Raw genomic sequence first — 24,802 nt, 5'->3', positions numbered from 1 at the left:
TAAGATTTCTAACACAATGCATTATTGTTAAAGAAATAAATAAATGAAATGAAATGAAAATGCCTATAGGGACTGTGCGTGTTGGAGGATCTGCCATCTTGTGGCCTGAATCGGAAACATAAACATGTACATTGCCAAAGCAAGTGCTACTATGACTACTATCTACCGTTCTCGTACGTTTTCTTGTGCATAGTAGCACGCAGTCTCCAATCTACATACTTTAAAACTAAAAATGAAGATTTATAAAATTACGTTAAAATGTATTTAAATATGGATAAATGATTTTTTTATTTGCATTAATAATTTTTATATGATTTTGACCCATGTTTTTTCACTGATATGCGTTAAAATTATAAATAACAAACAAAACAATCAACGCCCTCTATACGAGAGTAGGCCAAAACTAGTGGCGCCATCTGATCGAGAATAAAATTTTCCTGATTTTCGAGGCACGTTTTTTCCTTAAGACTGTATCCATCTATTACGGAGTTATATCTATCTTTGATAGTAGGTTTAGGTTCTGCCATCTTGTGGGCTACATCGGAAGCATAAACTTTACATTTACGCCTTGCGCCAAAAATTTGACGGCTCCTAGCCCCCTATATGTTCATGTACGCTCCCTATACTGTATGTATAGTATAGTACTGGTAACAAACCTGTGGCGCCTGGTGAAACTACTTTTCTGATGCCGTGAATACTTGTTTGATAGGCATGTAACATTTTTACGAGGTTAAAATAAAATTATAAAACTTACAGTAGTCATTTATTTCAATAAACTCAAACAGGACTCATGTTAGATTGTGACTCAGTCAACTAATAAAACATATGTAATAGTAACAGGTAACATAATTACAAGGTAACTTGAAAATGAGTACAAATGCAGTTTAGCAAATGATAGCACAGCAGTCATAATTATCGTAGAGAGTAGGGTAAGTCTAGCTTTCGTCACAATCACTAGTACCTAGGTTTGAAATATTGACACTAATATTTTGTTTAAATAACATTAAACCTTTTATCAGTAAGGGTGCCAATAACAAACAGCTTTATACCCACCCTCCATTATGTACATACACAATACACATACATATATCCAGGAAGAAGAAAAATTATATTTAACACATACTTAATTTCCTAGGAACTTGACCATTTAAAGAAATACTGAATTTTGAGTACGAGCATGCACAAACATTATTCAGGATAGTATTATGCACAACAATGTTTCCATTCAACAACTAAATTCTATAAAATTACCCCTAAATCAGAGTATTATGCATACTTATTTAAGGTGTTCAATTAATATATGAGTTTCTGAGTTACTTACATAGAATTAATCTTGAAGTAACTAGACGAAAAAAAAGAGTATTTCAAGAGCCCACAATGAAAAGTACAAGTTTAGCGTTTACCATCATTTTTAACTTCTGATAATTTTATCATTTAGGTTTAGAATGAGTTGCCATGACTAATTTGTAATACAAAATTCGTAACATTCCAGATATGGGCCCCCAATTCCCGTTTCAAGAAAACGTAATCCAAGCAGAAATCTCATTCTAATAAAAGGAGTTAAAAAGAGACTTTCGTTTAATAGTAGACGCTTCCATGGAAACCATCATTTATTGCATGTTATACACCCTCGTATCGTCGAGGCTCCCAGAATCATAGTTCATCATCACAAACATCAATGGCCATTATATCACATAACGAGTACAACCACAGTCCGTACATCAAACTTTACATTCGATACTGATATCAAAACAATCTTTTCACACACACCCTGCATCAATCGAGTAAGATGCTAAGTCTCGTAAGGACCTTTATGATATTATTACTACAGATGTGCAAAGTCAAATAAGGATAAACAATCGTTGCATTAAGTAGAATTTTCACTAGAGGGCGCCGACAAGTAACATATTATACCTCAGTAGCGACATCTGCAAGGGGCTTTTAGTTTTTAATCTCATACCAAGATCTCAGCGCCACCTAGCGATCCCTCAATTCCGACGCCACCATTTTTTTGACTTAGCACATCTATTGGTTTTCATCTGTATTATTATGCATTAACGGCAGACTAGTTATTTCTTTGCAAATGCATTAAATACTAATAGATAAAACTACAACAAGTATTATAATCCTTTAGTAATTGTCGAGTCGTTTAATGTTTTACATTTGGCAATTTTTGGCTAAAATTATAATCGCCAGGCTCCGGTGTAATCCTTGATTGTGGCGTTAATTTAGTTTACAAATAATTCATCTGATGAAGTAACTAGAAATACTTAGTAACCAACATTATTGAGAATTAAGTTCTCATAAATAAAATTTGTAAACAGTGCATTTCATGCTTGAACTTGAATGAATACTTGCATCGTGTTGAGCATACTTTCACTAGAATTTTTGGTGCCGTTTCAAACTTATTACTTAAGTGTGCGTTCGCAAAAAATATTGAATGCCATACAGCAAACATACACTAATACCTATGCATGAAGAAATCATAATATAAAATTCTCTAAGTTTGGAAGAACACAAATCACAGAGCTGGCATACTTTCTAGTATGCAAGCATTGTGTTTCTACGAATAAAACTTGCTAAGCAGTAAAATTTGCTAAGATACGAAATTTAATACAGACGGTTTCCTGTATGTAAAGAGAGCTCATAATAACCAGACTGTAGCCAGTCAACAAAGTACTTAGTTTAGTTGGTGTCGTGTCTATTGCGTTTTCCTTTTATTGGACTTTTTTGTGCGAGGTATGGTAGAAGAAGCCGTCAGCATTGCCTGAAAATAGAGAAATAAATTGAAAAATAACAAAGCGGAAGCCCTACGTACAGAGACGCGTAACATTTTTATGGAGATGGAGGTAAGTGCTGATACTAAAGTTGGCTTTTTTAGGGTTCTTCAGTCAACAGGAACCTTAGTTTTTACTAGTGTATAGCTGAAGTAAAAGGACATTCCGCCAAAATCTGTCACAAAATTGTAAAATATACCTATCACATCACAATCCATCCTATCTTTATTTTCTTTGTAAACAAAAGGTTACAATTACAAAGGTATGAAGAAATAAGTACATTTGGCTACATTCTATGTCACTTTTTTGCACAATTTGATGCTGACATACTTTTTATAATATAATTGTTAGGAAGCCGATTTTAGTGATAATATGATTTTTTTTATACCACGACGGTGGCAAACAAGCATACGGCCCGCCTGATGGCCGCTGATGGCTGGATGATATTTAATGACTTGGCTTAAAAATCGACGACACCCCTAGCTATCACTCTGTAGGTACTTATGTATTTAATAAGATTCTCGTACTAATTTTGAAATTTTCATTTTTTCAGTGTAATTTAATTAACTATTTTTTTAATTGAAACTGACATCTACCCATTTACTCCAGCTAATTAAATACTCAACGTATTGTCATATTACAATAACATATTAGAAATTGTTATGTGAAACTCATTTTAAATGAGTCCAGAAATATTTCCTAACCAATTTACCATTTACACAATTCGTTCTTTACTATATATAGAAGCATAGTAATATTTTATATTACTATGCTATATTATATTACTAATATATGAACAAATACAAAATATGTTATATTTTTTATTTCGAACTAACAAAGCAACTCATTAAAATTATATCATAATCTTTTTTTGCGCTGACTAAGCTTAGTTAATTCGAAACCTGTGAGAGCAGATACTGTTAATAATTCACACCAGTGTTAGTATCAAATAAATACACATCAAATACGACACTTCACGCTAAATAAATACTTAGATAAAAATAACACTCAATACAGTTTAAGTATGTTATTTTAGTACTTATTAATTAATAAATATTTAAAAAAAAAAACAGTACAGTCGAAGGAAAAAATATCGATCCAGACAAATGGCTCAAAAATATGTGAACATGACTTTATTGTCTGAAAATGTGAGAATGAGCATGAGATTGTCTAAGGTGTGAGAGCGTACACATATTTTTGAAACTTTGGGAATGTACATATATATTTATGCCCTTGACTGTACCTACAGCCAGAGCCAGTCATTCTACTTGGTAGCGCTCACGCCATGCAACAAATAAAAACAATACGATAATGAAACATACGTTCCGGTCGCGCTGCTGCAACGAGAAAATAGGATAGAGGAAGGCTTCAGACATCTGTACTCTTCGATGCAGTAGGAATATCATCGTGCAACGAAACAAATTTATATTCTGGGTGGCTCACAATTTTCGCTTCGATCAACTTTTGTAGAGCATCACTCTTTTCCATAATGTCATGTGATATGACTTCGCTTTCAAAATCGGCCGCGTCAACAAAACTAACTTGGTCATCAGCGATAGATTGCGCATCCTCCTTCGGTGTATCGAATGGCGTATTCATGGCAATATAACTTTGAAAATCAGTTTGTTGGTCATTTCCAGATGACCTTCTGCTATGGGACCGGGACCTCGACGACATTGATGTAGTGTCGGTTTTAGATTTATCATCACTCTTATGCCAGAATGCTAATTTGCCTGGCAGTTGTAACAATTTGCCAATACCTGAACTATTCCCTTTAGGAATTTTGTTGGGTGATTTAGATTTGTGACGTCTCTTCTTTTCCGCTATTGGATTTACAACCTGCAAAGTTTGATGTGAACTAATTTCTTTAAGAGGTTTATTCGGTAAATTGCTCAGGATGTCATTCAGGCTTTCTAGGGAAGTTGTACCCATTGATCTACCCGTTCCACTGCCACTCTTTAAAGTTTCAGATGTTCCTTCGTTAGTATCTGCTTTAGGTGGTGGTGGTGCCCTACCTTTCCCATATTTACCTTTAGGTGATTTTGATTTACGTCTACTCCTAGGAGAGTCCTCTGGCGTCCCGAAAGAAGCTTCGTCGTCGCTTTCCGCGGAATCATTTTCATAAGCAGATGTATCTAGGCTAGTTGAATCAGCTTTTTCATCTTTAGATGTGCACATTTGATCTTTAGGTTCTTTAATTTCATCTTTAGACGCCTTCGTTTCCCCTTTAGGTATATTAGTTTCATCTTTAGATGCATTAGTTTCAACTTTGACTACATTCGTATCATCTTCTGATCCATTTGTTTCACCTTTAGGTACAATAGTTTCATTTTTAGATGCGCTAGTTTCATCTTGGGGTATATTAATTTCATGTTCAAGAGCATTTGTATTATATTTATTTTCGTCTAGCGTATTTTCAGGATTTGCTTCAAGATCTGTCTTTTTACAACCTATTACGTTTTGATCATTCATTGTAGTCGGTACGTTTTCTGTCTTTGATGATTCGTTAGTTTCATTGTTATTGTCATCATTGGTAGTTGCAGTTAACTTCTCGCTTTTAGATGTCTTTACTGCTTCTGTGTTGTCTATAGTGTCCTCTGCATTTTCAAATATTTCCTGAGGTTCTCTGTCTGGCGAAAGTTTCTTTTCGGAATTTTCGTCAATGATATTTTCATTTTGGTCCCTCTTATTTATATTGGATTGATTAAAATTTGTACCTAGAGGAATATTTCCTAAGACTTGTATTATTCTGACTTCATCTCCTACGTATTTATATATAAAGGGAGGATCAGTATGAGAGAGGAAAAGGTGAGACGGGAGATTGACTAAGGGGGGCATATTCGCATATTCAAAACTATCGTCGTCTGGAATCTCCTCGATGAATACTTCGTTGTCCTTTAATTTAAATAAAATCTTAAGTCTACATCAAGTATAATAAGAAACAAAGAAATAATCTAGTAAATGCATAAACAGACTTATATAAAAATTGAGAGAAATATTTAAGAAATAAATTAAATTTAGGTAAGAATAGAACAGAAAACATGCACACAAAAAACTAGAAACGTATACTTAAATAACGCCAAATCGTATTAAATTACCTAAAATAATTCTACATTAAGTATAAGATTAATAAGTCAATCAAAGAGATGTCTTTAAATTCGTATTTAATTTGATTTAATTTCTTATTGTACGTAATTTAACTTATTATATTCGTATTTAGTCCTGGATAATTTTAACAGTGTAGTAGTCTCGATCGCTGGCCAATCTGACGCGAATTTAGAGTCGCCGAGATGAAAGAAAAAATTACCAACTGTCACGATGACATTCATATCTTTTTCGCGCGCCATATAACGCACATGTCGCTTTATGAACAATTTATGTTTTATTGAGTAATTCTTAGTTTTCCCGTAATAATCAATGCAGTTATACCTAAAAAGACGATATGCGGTGCAAAGTGCACATGGAAAGTGAAAGTTATAAAATATCGGAACGTAAGTACATTATCATCAGGAGATAATTGAAGCAGTCTTCATTTTCCAAATTCTTGCTACTATAAGGTGCTAAAAGTGTTCCCGTGGGGAAACTTGGAGGTGTGATACAATAGTTTATGTACTTATCCTCACTTTATTATAAAATACCTATACAATTTTGTATCTAGTTCTTATACATTCTCGTGTGACGAGTTTGTCTATGTCCTTGTTGGACATTGTTTAAGGGTTGACTTGAAAATACCCATATGTCGCGTGGCGACATGGTGTTATGTTATCTTTGTCCGTGGGACATTCTGGGAGATGTTGGCTTAAAAATATCCACATGTCGCGTGGCGACATTGTGCCTCGTTCGTGGAACGAGGGTCAGATCTTTTTAAAATGACTTCAATTACTATGCTCATTGCATAGCAAGAAGCCCTTCGTCCGTGGGACAAGTAAGAGAACCGAATATTCAATAATAAAATGGAATTAAATATATGACCAGAAACACGTCATCCGTGGGATGATAATACACGAAATGTCTTTTAATAGCTAATTAATTTCTTATAATGACATTAGCAGCTGAGATTGACCTAACAAGAAACCCAAATATCTGGATCAAATTTAGCGCATCTTGTCACAGTCATGGACGGGGTCCTGTGTCATGTACATAAATATCAACTAGCTTATTCTAGTATTGTATGCTAATTAAGTGCTGACTTATTGTTTACAAATAATAACATTATTCTGGAAGCTGCTGGAATAAAATATTTGGATTAAGGTCTGTACCAAACACTTATAATATATGCTGAACCCTTTTGAGGCATGTCATTTTTATTATTCCTTTGCTAATCAAAAATTCTGTAGCCTTATCCAGAAGAGAGGCAGTCAGTAAATAAATAAGTGACTCAGTAGTGCACTTCATAGTCTTCATACCTACTCATATTATACTAATATGCAAAAGAATGCTATCAGCCTTTATAAGGACAAGATCCAGACGGCTGCCTTATTATGAAGATCAAATCTGGGGGTTCATGGCATATACTATTTTCATTAACACTTCTTACAAGCTTCCTATAGCTTAAGCTTGTTTCATAAATTTCATAATATCATATTGTTAGAACGGAATGTTTTTCCTTTTGCAGGCAGATTGGTAAATTGCCATACATGTTGACTAATACATTCCTTCTAATATCATAAGGAAAAATAACCCTTTAGGGGTTACTCAATTCAATTCAATTATAAATATAAATACTAATTTATTTTAGCCACTCTCACAAGAAATATAAATATCACAACAAATTATGATAATATTTCTTATTCTTATTCTTGATATGTTCCCGGATAGCCCAGTCAGTTGTGCATTAAAATTTTTAGGTTCTCAAAGCCCAATTGCCTTTGATGAAAATAATCAAACATGACATAATTTCCATTTCCTTCGGAAATATGAATTATATATTGAATTAAATCAAGAGTTTATTCCTCCTTCAAATTACAGATAATGAACAGTAAGTTGTATAAAATACAAAACTGTAGGTGAACAAGGGTACTTACAATACCAAAGACTATACATAGAAAATTTTAATCAGTCAGCCATTGGATGGATGTCTAATATCAATAAATTATAAATTCTGAGCAAGTCCAAAGCTCCAAACTCTCATTTATTTAAATTATTTACCAAACTTTTGGGCCTTTTATATTTATAAAGGCAAGGCAAATTGTGGCAACATTTTTCCTACAATTGCTTGGAACCCTTTCACAAAATGGTAGGGTTCAATTTAGCACGAGCTCAGATTTCGATACATTTGTGATAAGGAAATAGAAATTTAATGGATATGTAAGTAATATTAAATAGGTAGGTAGGTTATATAAGTAGGTAGGTAGGTAGATAATAATGTAGGTTTATAGGTATTATGCAATAGTCATATCACATTTCCCAACATTTAAACATTAGTGTCCCCGTTACCTGGTATTGTTTGGTTTTGAAGGGTCTACTAACTTTAAGCCTAAGACATTAAATAAAACAACATTATTAGTTAGGTATGTACTAAAAAGATTCTTATCCAAAGTGTTCGAATGTTTGATACCTCTTGGTACTGTAAAATTACTTTAAACGGTTGGGGGATGATGATGATGATGGACCTGATGAAGACAATTATCGATAATAGAGCTGAAATGGAAAAAAGAATTGGATTCCAAAAAGAAAAATATGCTTTATGCCATAATGAGCAATTCCTATATATTTTCATTTTATTTGTAATGATATAATTAATCAATTATATTTATATAATCAGTAGTGAATTGAAATAATTTCACAAATACAATAAAATTCACAACAAATCATATTGTTGCATTTCATTTATATCGTTTTTTATATACTTTCTGTATGAATATGTTCAGTATAGATCAAACAGAAGTTGGAAAGACCTTTTAGCAGTAAGACTGTCCAAACTGATCTATGAAGTTATTTGTGGCATTTAACAGAGCATTTGAGACAAACTTTCTGTTCATAATAACTCATAATTATGATATGTAATGAGAATAGTCATTTTCTGTTTTTCATTGTATTTCGGATTCTCAAGGCTAATGCTTATGTTGTAATTGATTCATGGCTTTTATTATGGAATTATGCAGGAAACGCCACAGACCGATCCACATACATATGTGGTGGTAATTTCACACATTTTCAATATAATAAGAATTTATATTATCTGAACCAAATTATAGGTTGTTTCGGTTCAAATTGCTTACTTACTAACTCATTTAGAATCTTTTGTCAGATTCAGTAGGTAGTGGTTGAGAAATACTAGAACAAATAATTGAAAGATATGATTCTTTATCTCTAACAGCATCACCTTTTTATATTCCTAGATGTATATAGACATTAAATAAAATATATTAAAAGACAATGTGAAACTTGTTTTAGATAGGGAAGCAATTTAGAATATTTTAAGTGTAGGATGTATTATTTATATTACCCCTTATAGCATAGTAAGTGACTATTACTTACTTAGCTTAGTTAAGTGGTTACTTAACAACTTTTTAAATAAGGGTGCTTAAATCCCTTTCAACATAAGCTATCTAATGTTTAATCACTATGTACATTTATTAGTACTATTGTTGAAAGTTGTTTAAACAACTCCAAGCATGTCCTAATCTCCCAAGATACACCAGGTCTGGGAAAAGAAGAGTGGTATTCAGACTTTAAAATATGGACATGATACAATCTATTACGCTTAATTGCGTGAATGTGAAGCAATGAGTGTCTTCTTAAGGGTGTATGTTACAAATAATAAATCAACTTGAGATTTTGAAAGTAAAATTACAGTCTTAGATATTTCATGTTTCAACAAATAATACAGTTCCTTTTATTTTTATGTTTATTTAAAACAGCAATACTCTTTAAAATCTTTAGAGAAGAAAAATTAATAATAAAGACTGCCACGCCACGTTTTTCCTTTACTGGGTGATGCCCCGAAAATATGACTGTCTAGACTCAATTTATTATTGTTTATGAATAAATAAATGAAATGAAATATGTATTTATTGGAATAAACAAATATAATATAAGAGAAAACTATAGACATCATAATGTCTTAAAACCTTGTCTGATGTGTCTTAGACAAGCAACAAGAAAATAAAGGGTAGATAAATAGTAACGAATAAATATCTTATCTTTATCTTTGACAGTTCTCATGTCTTCTTTCTTTTATGGAGGCTTTATATTTATATACCGCAATATAGGTACATTATTACATATTTTCTTTACATTTTCTAATTATGATGTCTCACATTGGTCAAGATAAAGATCATAGTATATGGGTAGGTCTCACCAGTGAACATAATGTTTTAAGCATAAAGGGATGCTCCAGATAACTACTCTGTTACTGTCTGCTGCTCTTGTTAGATATGAATTATCTTTACATCAAAACTCAAAACTCTTATCTTTACATGTTCAAAACTTTGAACGCAGTAAATAAATCTCTGATTCTCAGAGTATTTACCCATTAAAGTAGTATAAGTTCAAAACCTAATTTTATTATTGGTAATTCTCATGTAATTGGTCGGAGAATTTTTTAAAATTTCTCTGCTTTTTGCCAGGAAACTCAAAAGCCGATTTTGATATTTTGAGATTTCTCATAGCGACTTGTTTATTTAGCCTTAATTTTAATTTTTTTATGGAATATAGAGATAGGTATAGGTTTCCATGATAGATAATATATACATATTCTTGCCAAAAATACAAGTGCTTGTAGATTTTTAAGACATTTATTTTTACAAATTATTTAATTATCTTCTCTAAACATCTACACTGTTAAAATTATCCAGGACTAAATACGAATATAATGATAGGATTAAACGAACTTACCTGAAGTGAAGTTCAATCCTGATTATATGAAGTATTTAGTCCTGGATAAGGGGTATCCCCACCCTCCTCGAGTAACCATGAATCCATGGTTACTTCCCATTTAGTGCATGAATACTCTAAACTATATGAATGTCATCGTGACAGTTGGTAATTTTTTCTTTCATCTCGGCGACTCTAAATTCGCGTCAGATTGGCCAGCGATCGAGACTACTACACTGTTAAAATTATCCAGGACTAAATACTTCATATAATCAGGATTGAACTTCACTTCAGGTAAGTTCGTTTAATCCTATCATTGTATGTACGTCTAACACACAGACAGCAAGTTAACGTAGAATACATATAAAATCCCCATTGTCATGCATCCATAACACACTACATAAAAATTGTTGATTTAAAATGTTCTACATAAAGTAGATATCTCTAACTCTCCGCCAAATAGTACTGTTTCTTTGAAAACAGCTGTGCAGTCGCCATCAGTTATATCGCAACATGTACTTTAACGTCCTGGTAATACTTTGTTCAGATTGTGAACACCTAGGCCGCTCCGATATATCTGCGGGCGACTGTATCTAAACCATTTGTCAATCACAAACTAGACGTACCGATCCAAGCAATTGTCATTTTATCGTGTACTAGCTTTTGCCCGCGACTTCGTCTGTGTAGAATTAAAATTTTGGGTTTCCCTATACCAACTTCCTTAGATCCTTATTTGAGACAATTCTAACGCCTTGATAAAATGTAAAGGCAATGATTCAATTTGAGCATAATAGTTACAACGTTGTCAGGCGATGCATCAATTTTCTCACATTCGGGGTAGAAGTGAGATAATTTTCACCCTCTTAAGGGATGATTTCCGGAAAAAAAACTATCCTATGTCCTTCCCCGGGACTCAAACTATCTCTATGTCGAATTTCAACTGAATCGATTAAGCGTGAAGAGGTAACACACAGACAGACTTTCGCATTTATAATATTAATATTAATGTCGAATTCCCTACAAATTGTATATAAAAATGTGGCAAGAGCCATAGACGTCATCTATGAATAGCTTTTACCTTATGCAATGGGGAAATTCCATCGACAGTTATGTCAGTTATGTTTAACCGATTCTTGTAAACTTGTTTATAATTTTTCTAGATAATGAATGACATTTAGGTAATATTTACGTTATTATAATGTTAGCCAACCACCATATTAATAATTTTAAATAGGTAAATATCCAACACCAATTCTACTCCGCCCGTTACATTGAGTTATCTTTGCAGTGTAAATTTATTTATGAATTCATGTTATACTTAATCATTTGTATTTTTGCGCGTCATTATTTATTCTTAGTTGCAAAGACAACTCATTATTTACTTATTACCAAAGTATAATTATTATATCAGCCTATCTACGTCTATTTCCTGCAGTTTTTAAACTTATAAAAAAAAATTGTTTCCTTAGGCGTTTCTGTCGTTGACTGAAAAAAATCGCAGGCGCGAAGGAATGGCCGGTCCGGTCTCGATGACTAGGTTTTTGATCTGGTAGACTTAAACGGCTCGAAGTATCTTGATGCAGATTACAATAAAATGTTTTTCTCCAATATGCTCGGAAATGTTCACCTTATTGTAGCATAAATAGTACGGGAAGTTCTTCTTTATGGTCAAATAAAAATAAAATAAAAACAAACCATTATTGTCCTATTTTAGCGGACGTGAAGTTATTACTGTATTGTTTTTTACTTTATAAATAGTACATCATTAAAGGAAATTCGTGGATGAGTTTCGATTTTGTCTGACGACGCGAAGCATGGATACATGTTTAAAAAAAGTAAAAAACAATACAGCAATAACACGTCCGGTCCGCTAAAACAGGACAATAATGGTGAGATTTTTTATTTATTTAGAGTTTGACCATAACGAAGAACTTCCCGTACTATTTTTGATGCAATAAGCTGAACATTTCAGAGCATATCCGAGCGAGAGGGCATGAGAGCGAGCCGGCTCTATATATGTGAATAGCATTGTCTTGCTCTCCAATGTGAAGACTGCCGTATCATAAACGAGCATTAAAAAGTTACCAGACCTCGGCAGCCTGCGGCCGCTTGATGGCGGTGACGGCCGTCCGCGTGGTCCTCGCGCGCGCGCGCGCCGCTGCGCCAACCGAGCCGGTGCGCGTCAGCGACGCGGAGTTGTCCGCGCTGGAGTAGCCGGAGCTTATGTCTTCGGTGGATTTGATGTGGCTGAAGGAAATTCATTAGTTAAGGCAATAGTACCAACCAAAATAAGTGGACTGGTCAACGTCACCTAGGAGTGAACTATGAAATTTCCAATACGGTAAATTATACGTTGGCAGGTTTGGTGCAACTGCTATTAAGAGCCACAGTTACGCCATACGCTGCCCACAGGCCCAACAGCGTCAGCGTCATTGCAAACTTTATAAAAGAATGCTATAATGAAAGACTGTAGTCTGTGCCTTGTAGACCTTGTGAAGCCACAACTCTGCATGAAAATTTTTGACAAAAATATTCCATAATAGTTATTTGTTATACAAGGGTGCAAAGTTGTATTTTACCCGCGAGTGTGAAATTGAAACACGAGTAAGCGAAAGGATTCTATAGTTGAACCACGAGCGAAGCGAGTAGTTCTAAAATAGAACCCTGAGCGTAGCGAGTGTTTTAACACACGAGAAGTAAAATACACTTGCACCCGTGTGTAACACAAAACTTTTCCCCTCACTATAGCGAGGAAAGTGCAACATCCACAGGCGTCAGATCATCTTCATCACTGGAATCACTCATTTTTTTAACGATAATACGATATTATAACAGAAAACTCTTGAAGTTGTGTATTTTTACGTGTCGGAGTCGGTGAGAAATTTTTTGTTGACAATGTTGACATTTTTGACGATGCGTTTTGAAATCGCATCGACTCAACTTGTGCGTTCAGAATTACATTCAAAATCATTTTAAAAAACAAATGTTTCTTATGGAATTTAAGGTTTATGACTTAAAATCATTAAATAAAGCTAAATTTGGTATTTTTTATTAAATTCTCAAACCATTTATTTATGATAATGAATATCGAACGAACCATTATTATGAGCGTTTTACGTTTTGTTATCTGTTAAGCTACTTAAACACGCTCCATCCAAGATCAAATTACTTTCCCCACTAGTGGATAAAATGCGTTTTTTCCCGCTTGTTTTAAAGGATAAAAGACGGCTTTCCGAGCTAGTGAGGGGAAAAATTATCGAACCTGCGGCCGTAGCACGGTCGCATTTTTATCACCTGTCACGTTCTAACAAGTATGTATATAAGTGCGAAAGTGACAGGCGTTAAAAATGGAACCATGCTGCCACCACTGATCGAGAAATTCGGTCAGCAAAATTAAAGAATCGGTCGAAAAATGCGACATGTGGGAGCATTTTTGCCGAAATTGAAACGACGACGCTTCGTTCGCGTTTAATGCGCGCTCGGTAAATTACGTGTAAAAACGATAACAATAGCGGACTATCAGTATTGTCCAAAAACAAGGTCAGCTGCGTATGTAAGGCTTTATCCTCGATGCGGTTGACTCATAACTTATGAGAAACTGGCTTGAATTAGTTCTTTGTTCTTGCCGGTCAAGCAAACAAAAGCAAGTGTTAGGTTACTAGGTATAATTGCAAAAGGCGACTGTCGGTATATATGTGCCCTTATCGGAAGTACTGGATGCAGCTATACATGTTAGAGCGCCTGTCCTATCTAGAATGTTGTACATATTTTTGCACCACATCAGCTGGTAAAAGCTCTCTGGATTGTTCAAAAACTGATGAGAAAGTTGCATTTTATCCAAATGTGTGGCAAAGTATTAAACATATTAATAACGGGTCACTCATGTTTAATATGTCTGTGTCTCACGGAAGTTTTGTTATTAAAATTGTGTGGCAAAGTAATCAAATGCAAGTGTTTAGTTCCTTATGTTGGCTGGTAGAATTGACTTTTAAATGATGATTTTGAATGATAATTATTTAATAACATTTATTTTGCATTGATGGTTTGATTTTGTTTGATATTATTTTACAGTCAGTATTTTCCTTGCGTTGGTGTGGTAAAAATTTTGTTTCACTCGGTGGCAAAATTTGTTTAACCCTCGTGCCTTGAAACCCTCGCAACGCTCAAGATTTCACTTTTCGAACTACTCGCTCGTGGTTTAATTTTGCGATCTTTTGCTTGCTCTGGTATCAATATTATCACGCGGTTAAACAACAACTTGTAAAACAAATAACTATTATTTTGAGTTGTATTTTTTTGTCACTTTACTAGCCATAATTTAAAAATAACACATCACATCACACTGTATGGAAATATTGCATCTAAATTAATACTAACAAAATTTGGAAATTTTCGAAAGACCAGTTACTTAAAAATTTGGTTCGTCCCCATGCCCCTGTCATTAACATCCACTTCTGGGATCCACCAATACATGGGTGTTCGGCTGTAGGCCTCGGACGCGCTATTTCCAAAAGAGCAGTTACCTAAAATCTGGCTCGTCGGCCCGGGCGGTCCGTGGGCCCCTAACATCAACGTCCACTACTAGAAAATACATGGGTGTTCGGCTGTAGGCCTCGGACGCGCTATTTCCAAAAGAGCAGTTACCTAAAATCTGGCTCGTCGGCCCGGGCGGTCCGTGGGCCCCTGACATCAACGTCCACCTCTGGGAAATACATGGGTGTTCGGCTGTAGGCCTCGGCTGCGCTATTTCCAAGAGCAGTTACCTAAAATCTGGCTCGTCGGCCCGGGCGGTCCGTGGGCCCCTGACATCAACGTCCAGCTCTGGGAAATACATGGGTGTTCGGCTGTAGGCCTCGGACGCGCTATTTCCAAAAGAGCAGTTACCTAAAATCTGGCTCGTCGGCCCGGGCGGTCCGTGGGCCCCTGACATCAACGTCCACCTCTGGAAAATACATGGGTGTTCGGCCGTAGGCCTCGGACGCGCTATTTCCAAAAGAGCAGTTACCTAAAATCTGGCTCGTCGGCCCGGGCGGTCCGTGGGCCCCTGACATCAACGTCCACCTCTGGGAAATACATGGGTGTTCGGCTGTAGGCCTCGGACGCGCTATTTCCAAAAGAGCAGTTACCTAAAATCTGGCTCGTCGGCCCGGGCGGTCCGCGGGCCCCTAACATCAACGTCCACCTCTGGGAAATACATGGGTGTTCGGTTGTAGGCGTCTGACGCGCTATTTCCAAAAGAGCAGTTACCTAAAATCTGGCTCGTCGGCCCGGGCGGTCCGCGGGCCCCTAACATCAACGTCCACCTCTGGGAAATACATGGGTGTTCGGCTGTAGGCCTCTGACGCGCTATTTCCAAAAGAGCAGTTACCTAAAATCTGGCTCGTCGGCCCGGGCGGTCCGCGGGCCCCTGACATCAACGTCCACCTCTGGGAAATACATGGGTGTTCGGCTGTTGGACTCGGACGCGCTGCGGCGCGTGTTGTAGCCGCTGCTGTAATAATAATATCGAGTTAAAGGCTGAGTCGAACCACGCGGGGTGCATATGGAATACGGAACCTTATTCACTATGAAACATGCATGCGTAATTGCGTACGCATTTAGACTGTGATCAGATCACGCTGGTACTGACTTTGCAGTGACAATCTATCTATCTATATACATATATATAAATGAGTGTGTCCTGACTGACTGACTGGTTCATCAAGGCAGAACCGAAACTACAAAAGCTAGAAAGTTGAAATTTGCGCACTAGATTACATTTATAATGTAACTTCTTATTGACTTCTCTAACGCATTTAATACCGTTGACCATGACATTCTCCTTTCCTTGCTCAAACATATCAGTGTCTCTGAAACAGCCCTTAACTGGATTGCTGCCTACTTGCGGGGGCGCCAGCAGGCAGTTCGAGTCAACCGGTCTTTGTCTGACTGGTGTGATCTGGCAACTGGCGTGCCTCAAGGAGGTATCTTATCTCCACTTCTTTTTTCCACTTTTATCAATTTTATTACACCTGACCTTCGCTCTTCCTACCATCTGTATGCTGACGACTTGCAACTCTACGATCAGTGCTCCGTGACTGACCTCCCAACTTGCATTGGTAAACTTAACCTGGACCTTTTGCATATCCAGCAGTGGTCTGAGAGGTTTGGCCTCTTTGTAAATCCGTCAAAGTGCCAGGCTATCGTTATAGGTAGTTCCAAACAGCTTGCAAAACTAGACTTGGACGCACTTGCACCTGTAAGCTTTAACGGCTCCCCAATAAGATTTAGTCAGAGCGTTAAAGACTTGGGTGTTCTTTTTGACAATACCCTGAGTTGGAGGGCACAGGTTACTTGTTCACGCACCTTCTAGCGACACCTAGCGGCGCTGCGACGACAACTGCTGCTGCGCCCCTCCGCGCTCATTTTGTCGTCAAATCAACGTATAAACGTTTATATTGTGATTTCATGCGAGAATACGAAAAAATGGGTCACATGACTCGTGTTACCGAGTATGGTACACCCAATTACTTTCATCCTCATCATGGTGTATTTAGGGACAGTGTCACCACTAAATTAGCCCCCACCACCACGAATAAATCGTTGAATAGCATTCAGCTGCCGGGACCAGCACTTCAAAACGATATATTTGCTATTTTGTTGCGTTTCCGTCAATACAAGTACGTTGCTTGTGCTGACGTGGAGAAAATGTTTCGGCAGGTTTTGATCCAACCAGATCAGAGATCCTTGCAAATGATCCTCTGGCGTGAAAAACCTACCGATCCATTACACGTTTATGAACACAATACGGTTACATATGGGCAAACTAGTGCGCCATATTTAAGTCAACGTTGTATACGACAGTTAGCGTCGGAATGTGGTGATGACGTCATCGCGCGCGTTATCAACCAAGATATATTCGTAGACGATTTAATTACGGGAGATGATGATTTCCAAAATTTACTTGACATATGTCAAAAAACGTATAACGTTCTGCAATCAGGATGCTTTCCTTTACGTAAATGGACTTTTAATTGTGACGTTACGCAGGACAAGTCCAAGGAGCATTTTGTTGGTGAGCACACCCAGAACAAAACTTTCGGAGTAGGTTGGGATAATACGCGCGATGAATTGTATTATACCACAAAAATCGATCCCTTGCCTAACTCGTCGTACCTAAATAAACGAATAATGTTATCGATTATTTCACAGATTTACGATCCGTTAGGTCTACTTTCTCCTGCAGTAATAATTTCCAAAATTTTGCTGCAAAGATTATGGTTGAGTCGTATCGATTGGGACACCCCTGTCCCAGAAGACATTACATCAATGTGGAATAATTTCATAAATACATTGAGCCGTTTAAACGATTTACGGATTCCGCGTCATGTAAGGGGTGTACACACTGGTCATACGGAATTGCATATTTTCTCAGATGCATCGTTGCATGCTTACGGCGCGTGCGCTTATATTCGGACATATGATGAAGGGTCAGATGTAACTGTCAGATTACTTTGTGCTAAGAGTAAAGTCTCACCCCTGAAATCTCTAACTACCCCGAAACTTGAACTTTCAGGTGCGCTCGTTGCTGCTAAACTTTACAAGAAAATAATCGATTCCTTAAGGTTAGCGTTCACAAAAGTTTACTTCTGGTGTGACTCGACTATAGTAATTTCGTGGTTAGGTATGTCTCCGCATTTGTTGAAGCCTTTCGTTCAAAATCGCGTCACGCAAATAAACGATCTCACCGGTAATGCGACATGGTTGCATGTGAGAAGCGAAGACAACCCTAGTGATTTATTGTCTAGAGGCGTTACTTTAGATAATTTAATAGATTGTAACTTATGGTGGTTCGGACCATCATTTTTGCATGACTCAAAATCGGATTTTATTCATGACAATACGAGCAAAAATACGGCAATCGAAGATTTACCCGAGTTACGATCGACCGCGGTAAGTTTAGTTTGCCATCCTGAATTCCAGGCCCATGTCACCCTTGTCCACAGATCCTACTGATCTATCCCCACTCACGCCTGCCCATTTCCTAATTGGTCGGCCGTTGACCTGCCCTGCTAGCGAGGACCTGACGGATGTGCAGCCTTCCCGCCTGTCTCGCTACGCCAGGATCGAAGCCCTACGTTAACACTTCTGGCGGCGTTGGTCCACGGAGTACGTTGCGGAGCTCCAGCGGCGAACCAAATGGAAGACGCAGAAAGACGACATAGCGTTAAACAGTGTCGTTCTAATCAAAGACGATAACCTGCCTCCTCTCAAATGGCGGTTACGCCGAGTTACGCGTCTATACCCTGGGAGCGATGGCGTGAACCGTGTCGCCGACATTCTCACGGCGACAGGAACAATACGACGCAGCTTTTCAAAGATCTGCCCGCTACTACCAGAGCCGGCAGACCTAGACGGATGAAGACTACTTTGGGAGATGGTGCTCCCAAGGCCGGGGGCATGTTCACGCACCTTCTAGCGACACCTAGCGGCGCTGCGACGACAACTGCTGCTGCGCCCCTCCGCGCTCATCTTGTCTCGTTCATTCGCCTCGATATACGGCACGATAAACACGTTACTCGTTACATTTTAAATCTAAGCTTATATAAAGCCACTTTTCGTAATAAACGAATTTTCTACATGTTACAATAAACGTCTTCATTGAATGGACCCTGGAAAACCACCGAATCCTGCACATTACTGAAATCAGCCGTAAGGTCATGGGCTCACTTCATTCTCTCAAACAACAACTTGGTGCGCCAATCTCACGAGGGTATGACTGCTCGCGTACGTCACGAAAGCGCCTTCACAGATCAATTTCCAGTCACAAGCGGCGTTAAACAAGGTTATGTCATGGCTCCGTCCCTATTTGCCATATATTTCTCTGCAGTAATGAATGATGCACTTCAAAAGTGTAACAACCAGATATCGGTGAACTTTCGCACGGATAAAAGTATTTTTGACCTTTCACGTCTCAGGGCTAAGAGCAAATTACAGTGTGTCTCGGTCACAGAAATTCTATACGCTGACGATGTCTGTCTTATGTTATGGCTGATAGCATGGAAGTCCTACAGAGTTATCTGGAAAACTTAGACGAATCATGCCGCAAGTTTGGCCTAGTAATTAGTGCATCGAAAACTCAGATTGTCAAACAACCTGCAAGAGGGAAATCTGCGAACGATGCTACTGCTTATATAAGGTGCAAAGCACTGGACGAAGTGGGTACGTTTAGGTATCTAGGTAGTCTATTGCGGAGTGACAATCGTCTCGAGTCTGAAATCTCGTCTAGGATTGCCAAAGCTGCTGCAGCCTTTGGCGGTCTGAACCAACGAGTTTGGAAATCGCACGATCTTAGCCTCCACACAAAGCTTGCCGTCTATAGAGCAATTATTCTACCTCTGTTGCTCTATGCTTCGGAGACATGGTGTTTATACAAAGGAGACATTAAACGTCTAGACACATTCCATCTGCGATGTCTCCGAGCAATACTGCGGTTGAAGTGGCAGAATCGTGTTCCAAACTTGGAGGTTCTTCGTCGAACGGGCATGCCGGGTATGGAATCTCTACTCATAAAAGGTCAATGGTGGGCGGGGCACATTGCTCGCAGAACTGATGGCCGGTAGGGCTGGAAGGTTCTGGAGTGGCGTCCGCGTACCGGAAGACGAACTGCCGGTAGGCCTCCAACGAGATGGAGCGACGACCTGGTGAAGGTCGCGGGAATTCGGTGGTTGCGAGCGGCACAGGATCGGTCGGAGTGGCGAGCCTTGGGGGAGGCCTATGTCCAGCAGTGGACGTCTATCGGCTGACATGATGATGATGATGATGATGATGATGATGAAAAGGTCAATTGCGTTGGTGTGGGCACCTTGTACGTATGGCACCATCGAGACTGCCTAAAGCAGTATTTTACTCTGAGCTAGCCTCAGGTAAACGCAAGGCTGGTGGGCAGTACCTACGCTACAGGGATGTCTTGAAACGCCACCTTTTGGCCATCGGCATATCATGCGAGTCGTGGCAGGAGCTTGCATCTCGGAGATCGGACTGGCGAACTGCTGTCAATACGGGTCTTGATAACTTTGAACACACCCGACTTGAAGATCTTGACGCCAAACGCCAGCTCCGAAAAACTCGGCCCAAGCCCTCCTACCATTACACATACAACGCATCTGGGCAGCTCTACTGTGTTTTGTGTTGTCGCATTTTCAAAACTAAATTTGGATTTGCAAGCCATGCTCGCGCCCACGCACGTAATAGTTAAGACCCTTTTTATTTAATTTGTCAGGATGTCGCCGTCGACGGATACGTCTGGGAGGACATCATCATTCATTCATCGTTCATTCTCTCAACAAACTGAAACACTTTTTACCGATCAAAACTAAAGTTGCATTAATGAACACCCTTATACTGCCCATTATTGATTATGGTGATGTTTGTTATCCGGACTTAAACGAAGAGCTTCTCGACAAATTGGATCGCCTGATGAATAACTGCATTCGCTTCATTTTTTGCCTCCGCAAATATGATCACGTTTCTTCCTTTCGCTCTCAGCTTGGCTGGCTTCCAATTCGACAACGTCGCAATATTCGCTTGCTTTCCACTCTCTTTTCTGTGCTTAACGATCCACACTCTCCTGAGTACCTCAAATCCTTATTTCAATACTACGGCATTTCTCGCGACCGCCAACTTCGCTCTTCTGGCAATATGTCTCTGTCCATCCCTCTTCACCGAACCGGGTTCATGTGGTATTCGTTCACTGTGCAGGTGGCGCGCCTTTGGAACGGACTTCCTTTTAACATAAAAAATGCGCCAAATAAGTTCGCGTTCAAAAAATCCTTACGTGCTTTCTATGCTAGCGGAAAGAAAGTTTCTTAGTGTATTTTTATTATTTTCATAATGAGCCTCGTCGTTATTTATATATATATATTATATATAGTATATATGTATATTATATTTGTATACATGTGATTATATGTTATTTTTATTTTACTTTTGCTGTTGTATTTGTAGCACCGCCCACAATTTCTCTGCTTAGCCTTAAGGTTGACTGGTAGAGAATGCCTTATGGCATTAAGTCCGCCTTTTGTACTGTAAGGTTTTCTTTTGTGCAATAAAGATTAAATAAATAATGCGTACAAGAGATAAGAAGCGATTTTGAGAAATTCAACTTTTAAGGGGGTTAAAAAGTAAAGTAAGCAAGACTATCCATATACATATCCCCTAGGAACGCTGTACTTGACGTAGCACTTAGTGTGGTCCGACTCTAATGTCGTTCTGCCTTGAATACCTGTCATTGATTATTGTGATGTGTGCTGCACTAATGTGACGCAAGGATTACTGCACAAGTTCGACCGAGTATTAAACAACTGTTTTAGGTTCATTTATGGCCTTCGCAAGTATGACCACGTATCCGCCTTTCGCCGAAAACTCAACTGGCTTCGCATTCGTGAGCGCAGAAGTCTAAAAATTGTATGCACCCTGTTCTCCATTCTTTTTCACCCAGTGGCGCCAGAATACTTGCGATTTAAATTTAAATTTGTAACAGCTCGACCAGGATGTGAACTTCGCACCGCTCGTAAACTTATTTTAGCTATTCCGCACCACCGCTCTAGTGCTACGACCAATTCATTCACCGTGCAAGCCACCCGTCTCTGGAATGATTTGCTTCTCAGCATACAACAAGCCGAGACTAAGTTGACGTTCAAGCGCAAGCTGCGCAAGTATCTTTTTGAAAAGTCCCACGATTAAGTGACTGCATAGTAAATTTAGTAGCAGGTACATATATATATCTACATATTTATTAATATTTATATATTTATTGTTGTATATATTTATTTTATCTACATATTACATTTATATTTGTGTCTATTAAAGCATTTAGTTTTAGTGTTCTTTACATACCCCGCACCAACTATGCTTCTCTGTTTGGCCTAAAGGTTAACTGGTAGAGAATGCCGTGTAGCATTAAGTCCGCCTTTTGTCACTGTATATTCTTACTGTGCAATAAAGTTTAAAATAAATAAAAGTAAAATAAATAATATCCACCCAGTCTAAATTATTGACTGCTCTCATTTTACCAGACTAGTTACACTATCAAAATTTAATGCTAACTAGAAATTAATTATTGGAAGTATAGTCTCTGTAGTTAATCGCAGACCTGGCCCCTGTTTCATCAAGTATACTTACAATTAAATAAATAAAATAAAATAAATAAATATTATAGGACATTCTTACACAGATTGACCAAGTCCCACGGTAAGCCCAAGGAGGCTTGTGTTATGGGTACTCAGACAACGATATATATAATATATAAATACTTAAATACATAGATAACACCCATGACTCGGGAACAAATATCTGTGCTCATCACACAAATAAATGCCCTTACCGGGATTCGAACCCAGGACCATCGGCTTCACAGGCAGGGTAACTACCCACTAGGCCAGACCGGTCGTCATTCAATTCAATTGTTGGTACAACAAGTATTTAGGTACCTACTACCTAGACATTGTCCACTCATTAACTCTAGGTTAGCTGGAAGAGATCCCTTATAGGGATAAGTCCGCCTTTGTACCAAATTTTTTATGAATTTCATGTTAAACATTTTTTTTGTACAATAGAGTGATTTACTTCTACTATTACTACATTGACATCGTTTCTGACCGATCCAGATTTATACCGGAAATTTTCATTGTCAGGTCAGGTGTCAAGGTTGGTGAAATAGATTTCACTGGCTCAAGTTGGACAGACTGTAGCTTTTACGAGATTGTCTTAAACTTGTGAGGTTCGTTAGGTACTCCTAATAGTACAGCGGCCAGATGGCCTAAAACACCATTCGATGTGACTGGACAGTATACTACCGACAAGTGGTATCGTTGTGTTCGGTAGAGTCTACTGAGTACGAAATAACAACTTGTCACTTTCTAAGAGTGTGGGGGGGATAACTGTGACGTCACAAAATCCGCAGTACAAAGTTTTTAACTTTTTTCTTTTACACATACCATGTGGGGTACCAAAAGGGCATTGTGAGTAGATTACAAATATATAACATAGTCTAACATTTTTACTACTTGGTCTAACAAATTATTAGAAAACGCTCAAAAATTTCACAATCCTGAGTTGATTTTGAACTGCTCTAAATTGAAAAGGGCTGAATGGATTAGTCCAAAATTTATATACAATAACTGTGAATATCCTCTATATTATATAAAAATAATTAAACAGATATATCCAAAAATAAGAAAAGTATATGAAGTTGAATAACAGTATAATTTTCTGGTCTAATGTATGTATTTATTTTGGTATAGTATAAAGTTAAAAACTTTGTACTGCCGATTTTGTGACGTCACAGTTATCCCCCCCCACACTCTTAGAAAGTGACAAGTTGTTATGTCGTACTCAGTAGACTCTACCGAACACAACGATACCACTTGTCGGTAGTATACTGTCCAGTCACATCGAATGGTGTTTTAGGCCATCTGGCCGCTGTACTATAAAAAGTAAGTACGATCTATGTACTATCTGTGTGCAGGTATTAGGTATAGGTACCTCTTAGCGACCCGGCGGATCATTCTTATTAGCTCAACCAAGACATCGTCGGCCTCGTCGGCCCCTCACTCGTCGCGGACCTCGCATCGTGTCTTGCGAATTTGTTGCGTTAAACCTCCACCTCGTGAAGCTTACCATGGAGTTCAGTAATTAGTACTATTATCTGTACCTCTTAACAACGCGGCGGATCATTCTCGGCTCGGCCAAGACATCGTCGGCCTCGTCGGCCCCTCGTTCGTCGCGGACCTCGCACTCGCTCAAGTCGGACAGACTGTAGCTCTTGCGAATTTGTTGCACTAAACCTCCTCCGCCCTGTGGAGATTGGTATGTTAAATATAATATAATACAATAATAACAATTTGCTTTATAACTTTTCAGAAATTTGGCTTTATAAAATCTCGTGATAGAATGGTAGAAATTACTAACTTATTTCTTAACAGAACTTGAGTTACATATTTCACTTAGTATTGCAAGTATAAAATCCAGCTGTTTGCGTTAAGCGTCAAATTATTTTTTTTAGAATTGCCAACCAACTAATTTTTGTTGGCAATAGTAAAACGTAAACTAAAGCCAATATGCACAGGAAAAATAACATTATAATATTAAACCGGGTTGGTTTAATAAACACAGATTACAGTTTTACTTTAAGTATGTATACAATATGTTATATCAATAATCATCAA

General features: G+C 37.8%; 1 protein-coding gene across 3 annotated transcripts in view; it reads right to left on the bottom strand.

The window, feature by feature from the left end:
• Positions 1-750: 750 nt before the first annotated feature.
• LOC134744557 (receptor expression-enhancing protein 1) overlaps positions 751-24,802 on the bottom strand; it is a 49,597-nt gene continuing 25,545 nt past the window's right edge. Inside the window, exons 5-9 of one of the 3 annotated variants that reach the window (XM_063678393.1) lie at positions 24,289-24,431; positions 15,964-16,086; positions 12,686-12,842; positions 4,100-5,672; positions 751-2,767 (exon numbers count right to left, since the gene is read on the bottom strand). In XM_063678393.1, the coding sequence (XP_063534463.1) occupies positions 4,146-5,672; positions 12,686-12,842; positions 15,964-16,086; positions 24,289-24,431 (1,950 nt within the window). In that variant the 3' untranslated portion in view covers positions 751-2,767; positions 4,100-4,145. The remainder of the gene's footprint in view (positions 2,768-4,099; positions 5,673-12,685; positions 12,843-15,963; positions 16,087-24,288; positions 24,432-24,802) is intronic. The other 2 variants (XM_063678394.1, XM_063678395.1) reach the window with 2 other exon arrangements.

This window comes from Cydia strobilella, chromosome 10 (genome assembly GCF_947568885.1).
Source record: "Cydia strobilella chromosome 10, ilCydStro3.1, whole genome shotgun sequence".
Classification (NCBI taxonomy): Eukaryota; Metazoa; Arthropoda; class Insecta; order Lepidoptera; family Tortricidae; genus Cydia; species Cydia strobilella.
This window is presented reverse-complemented; position numbering and strand designations above follow the sequence as displayed.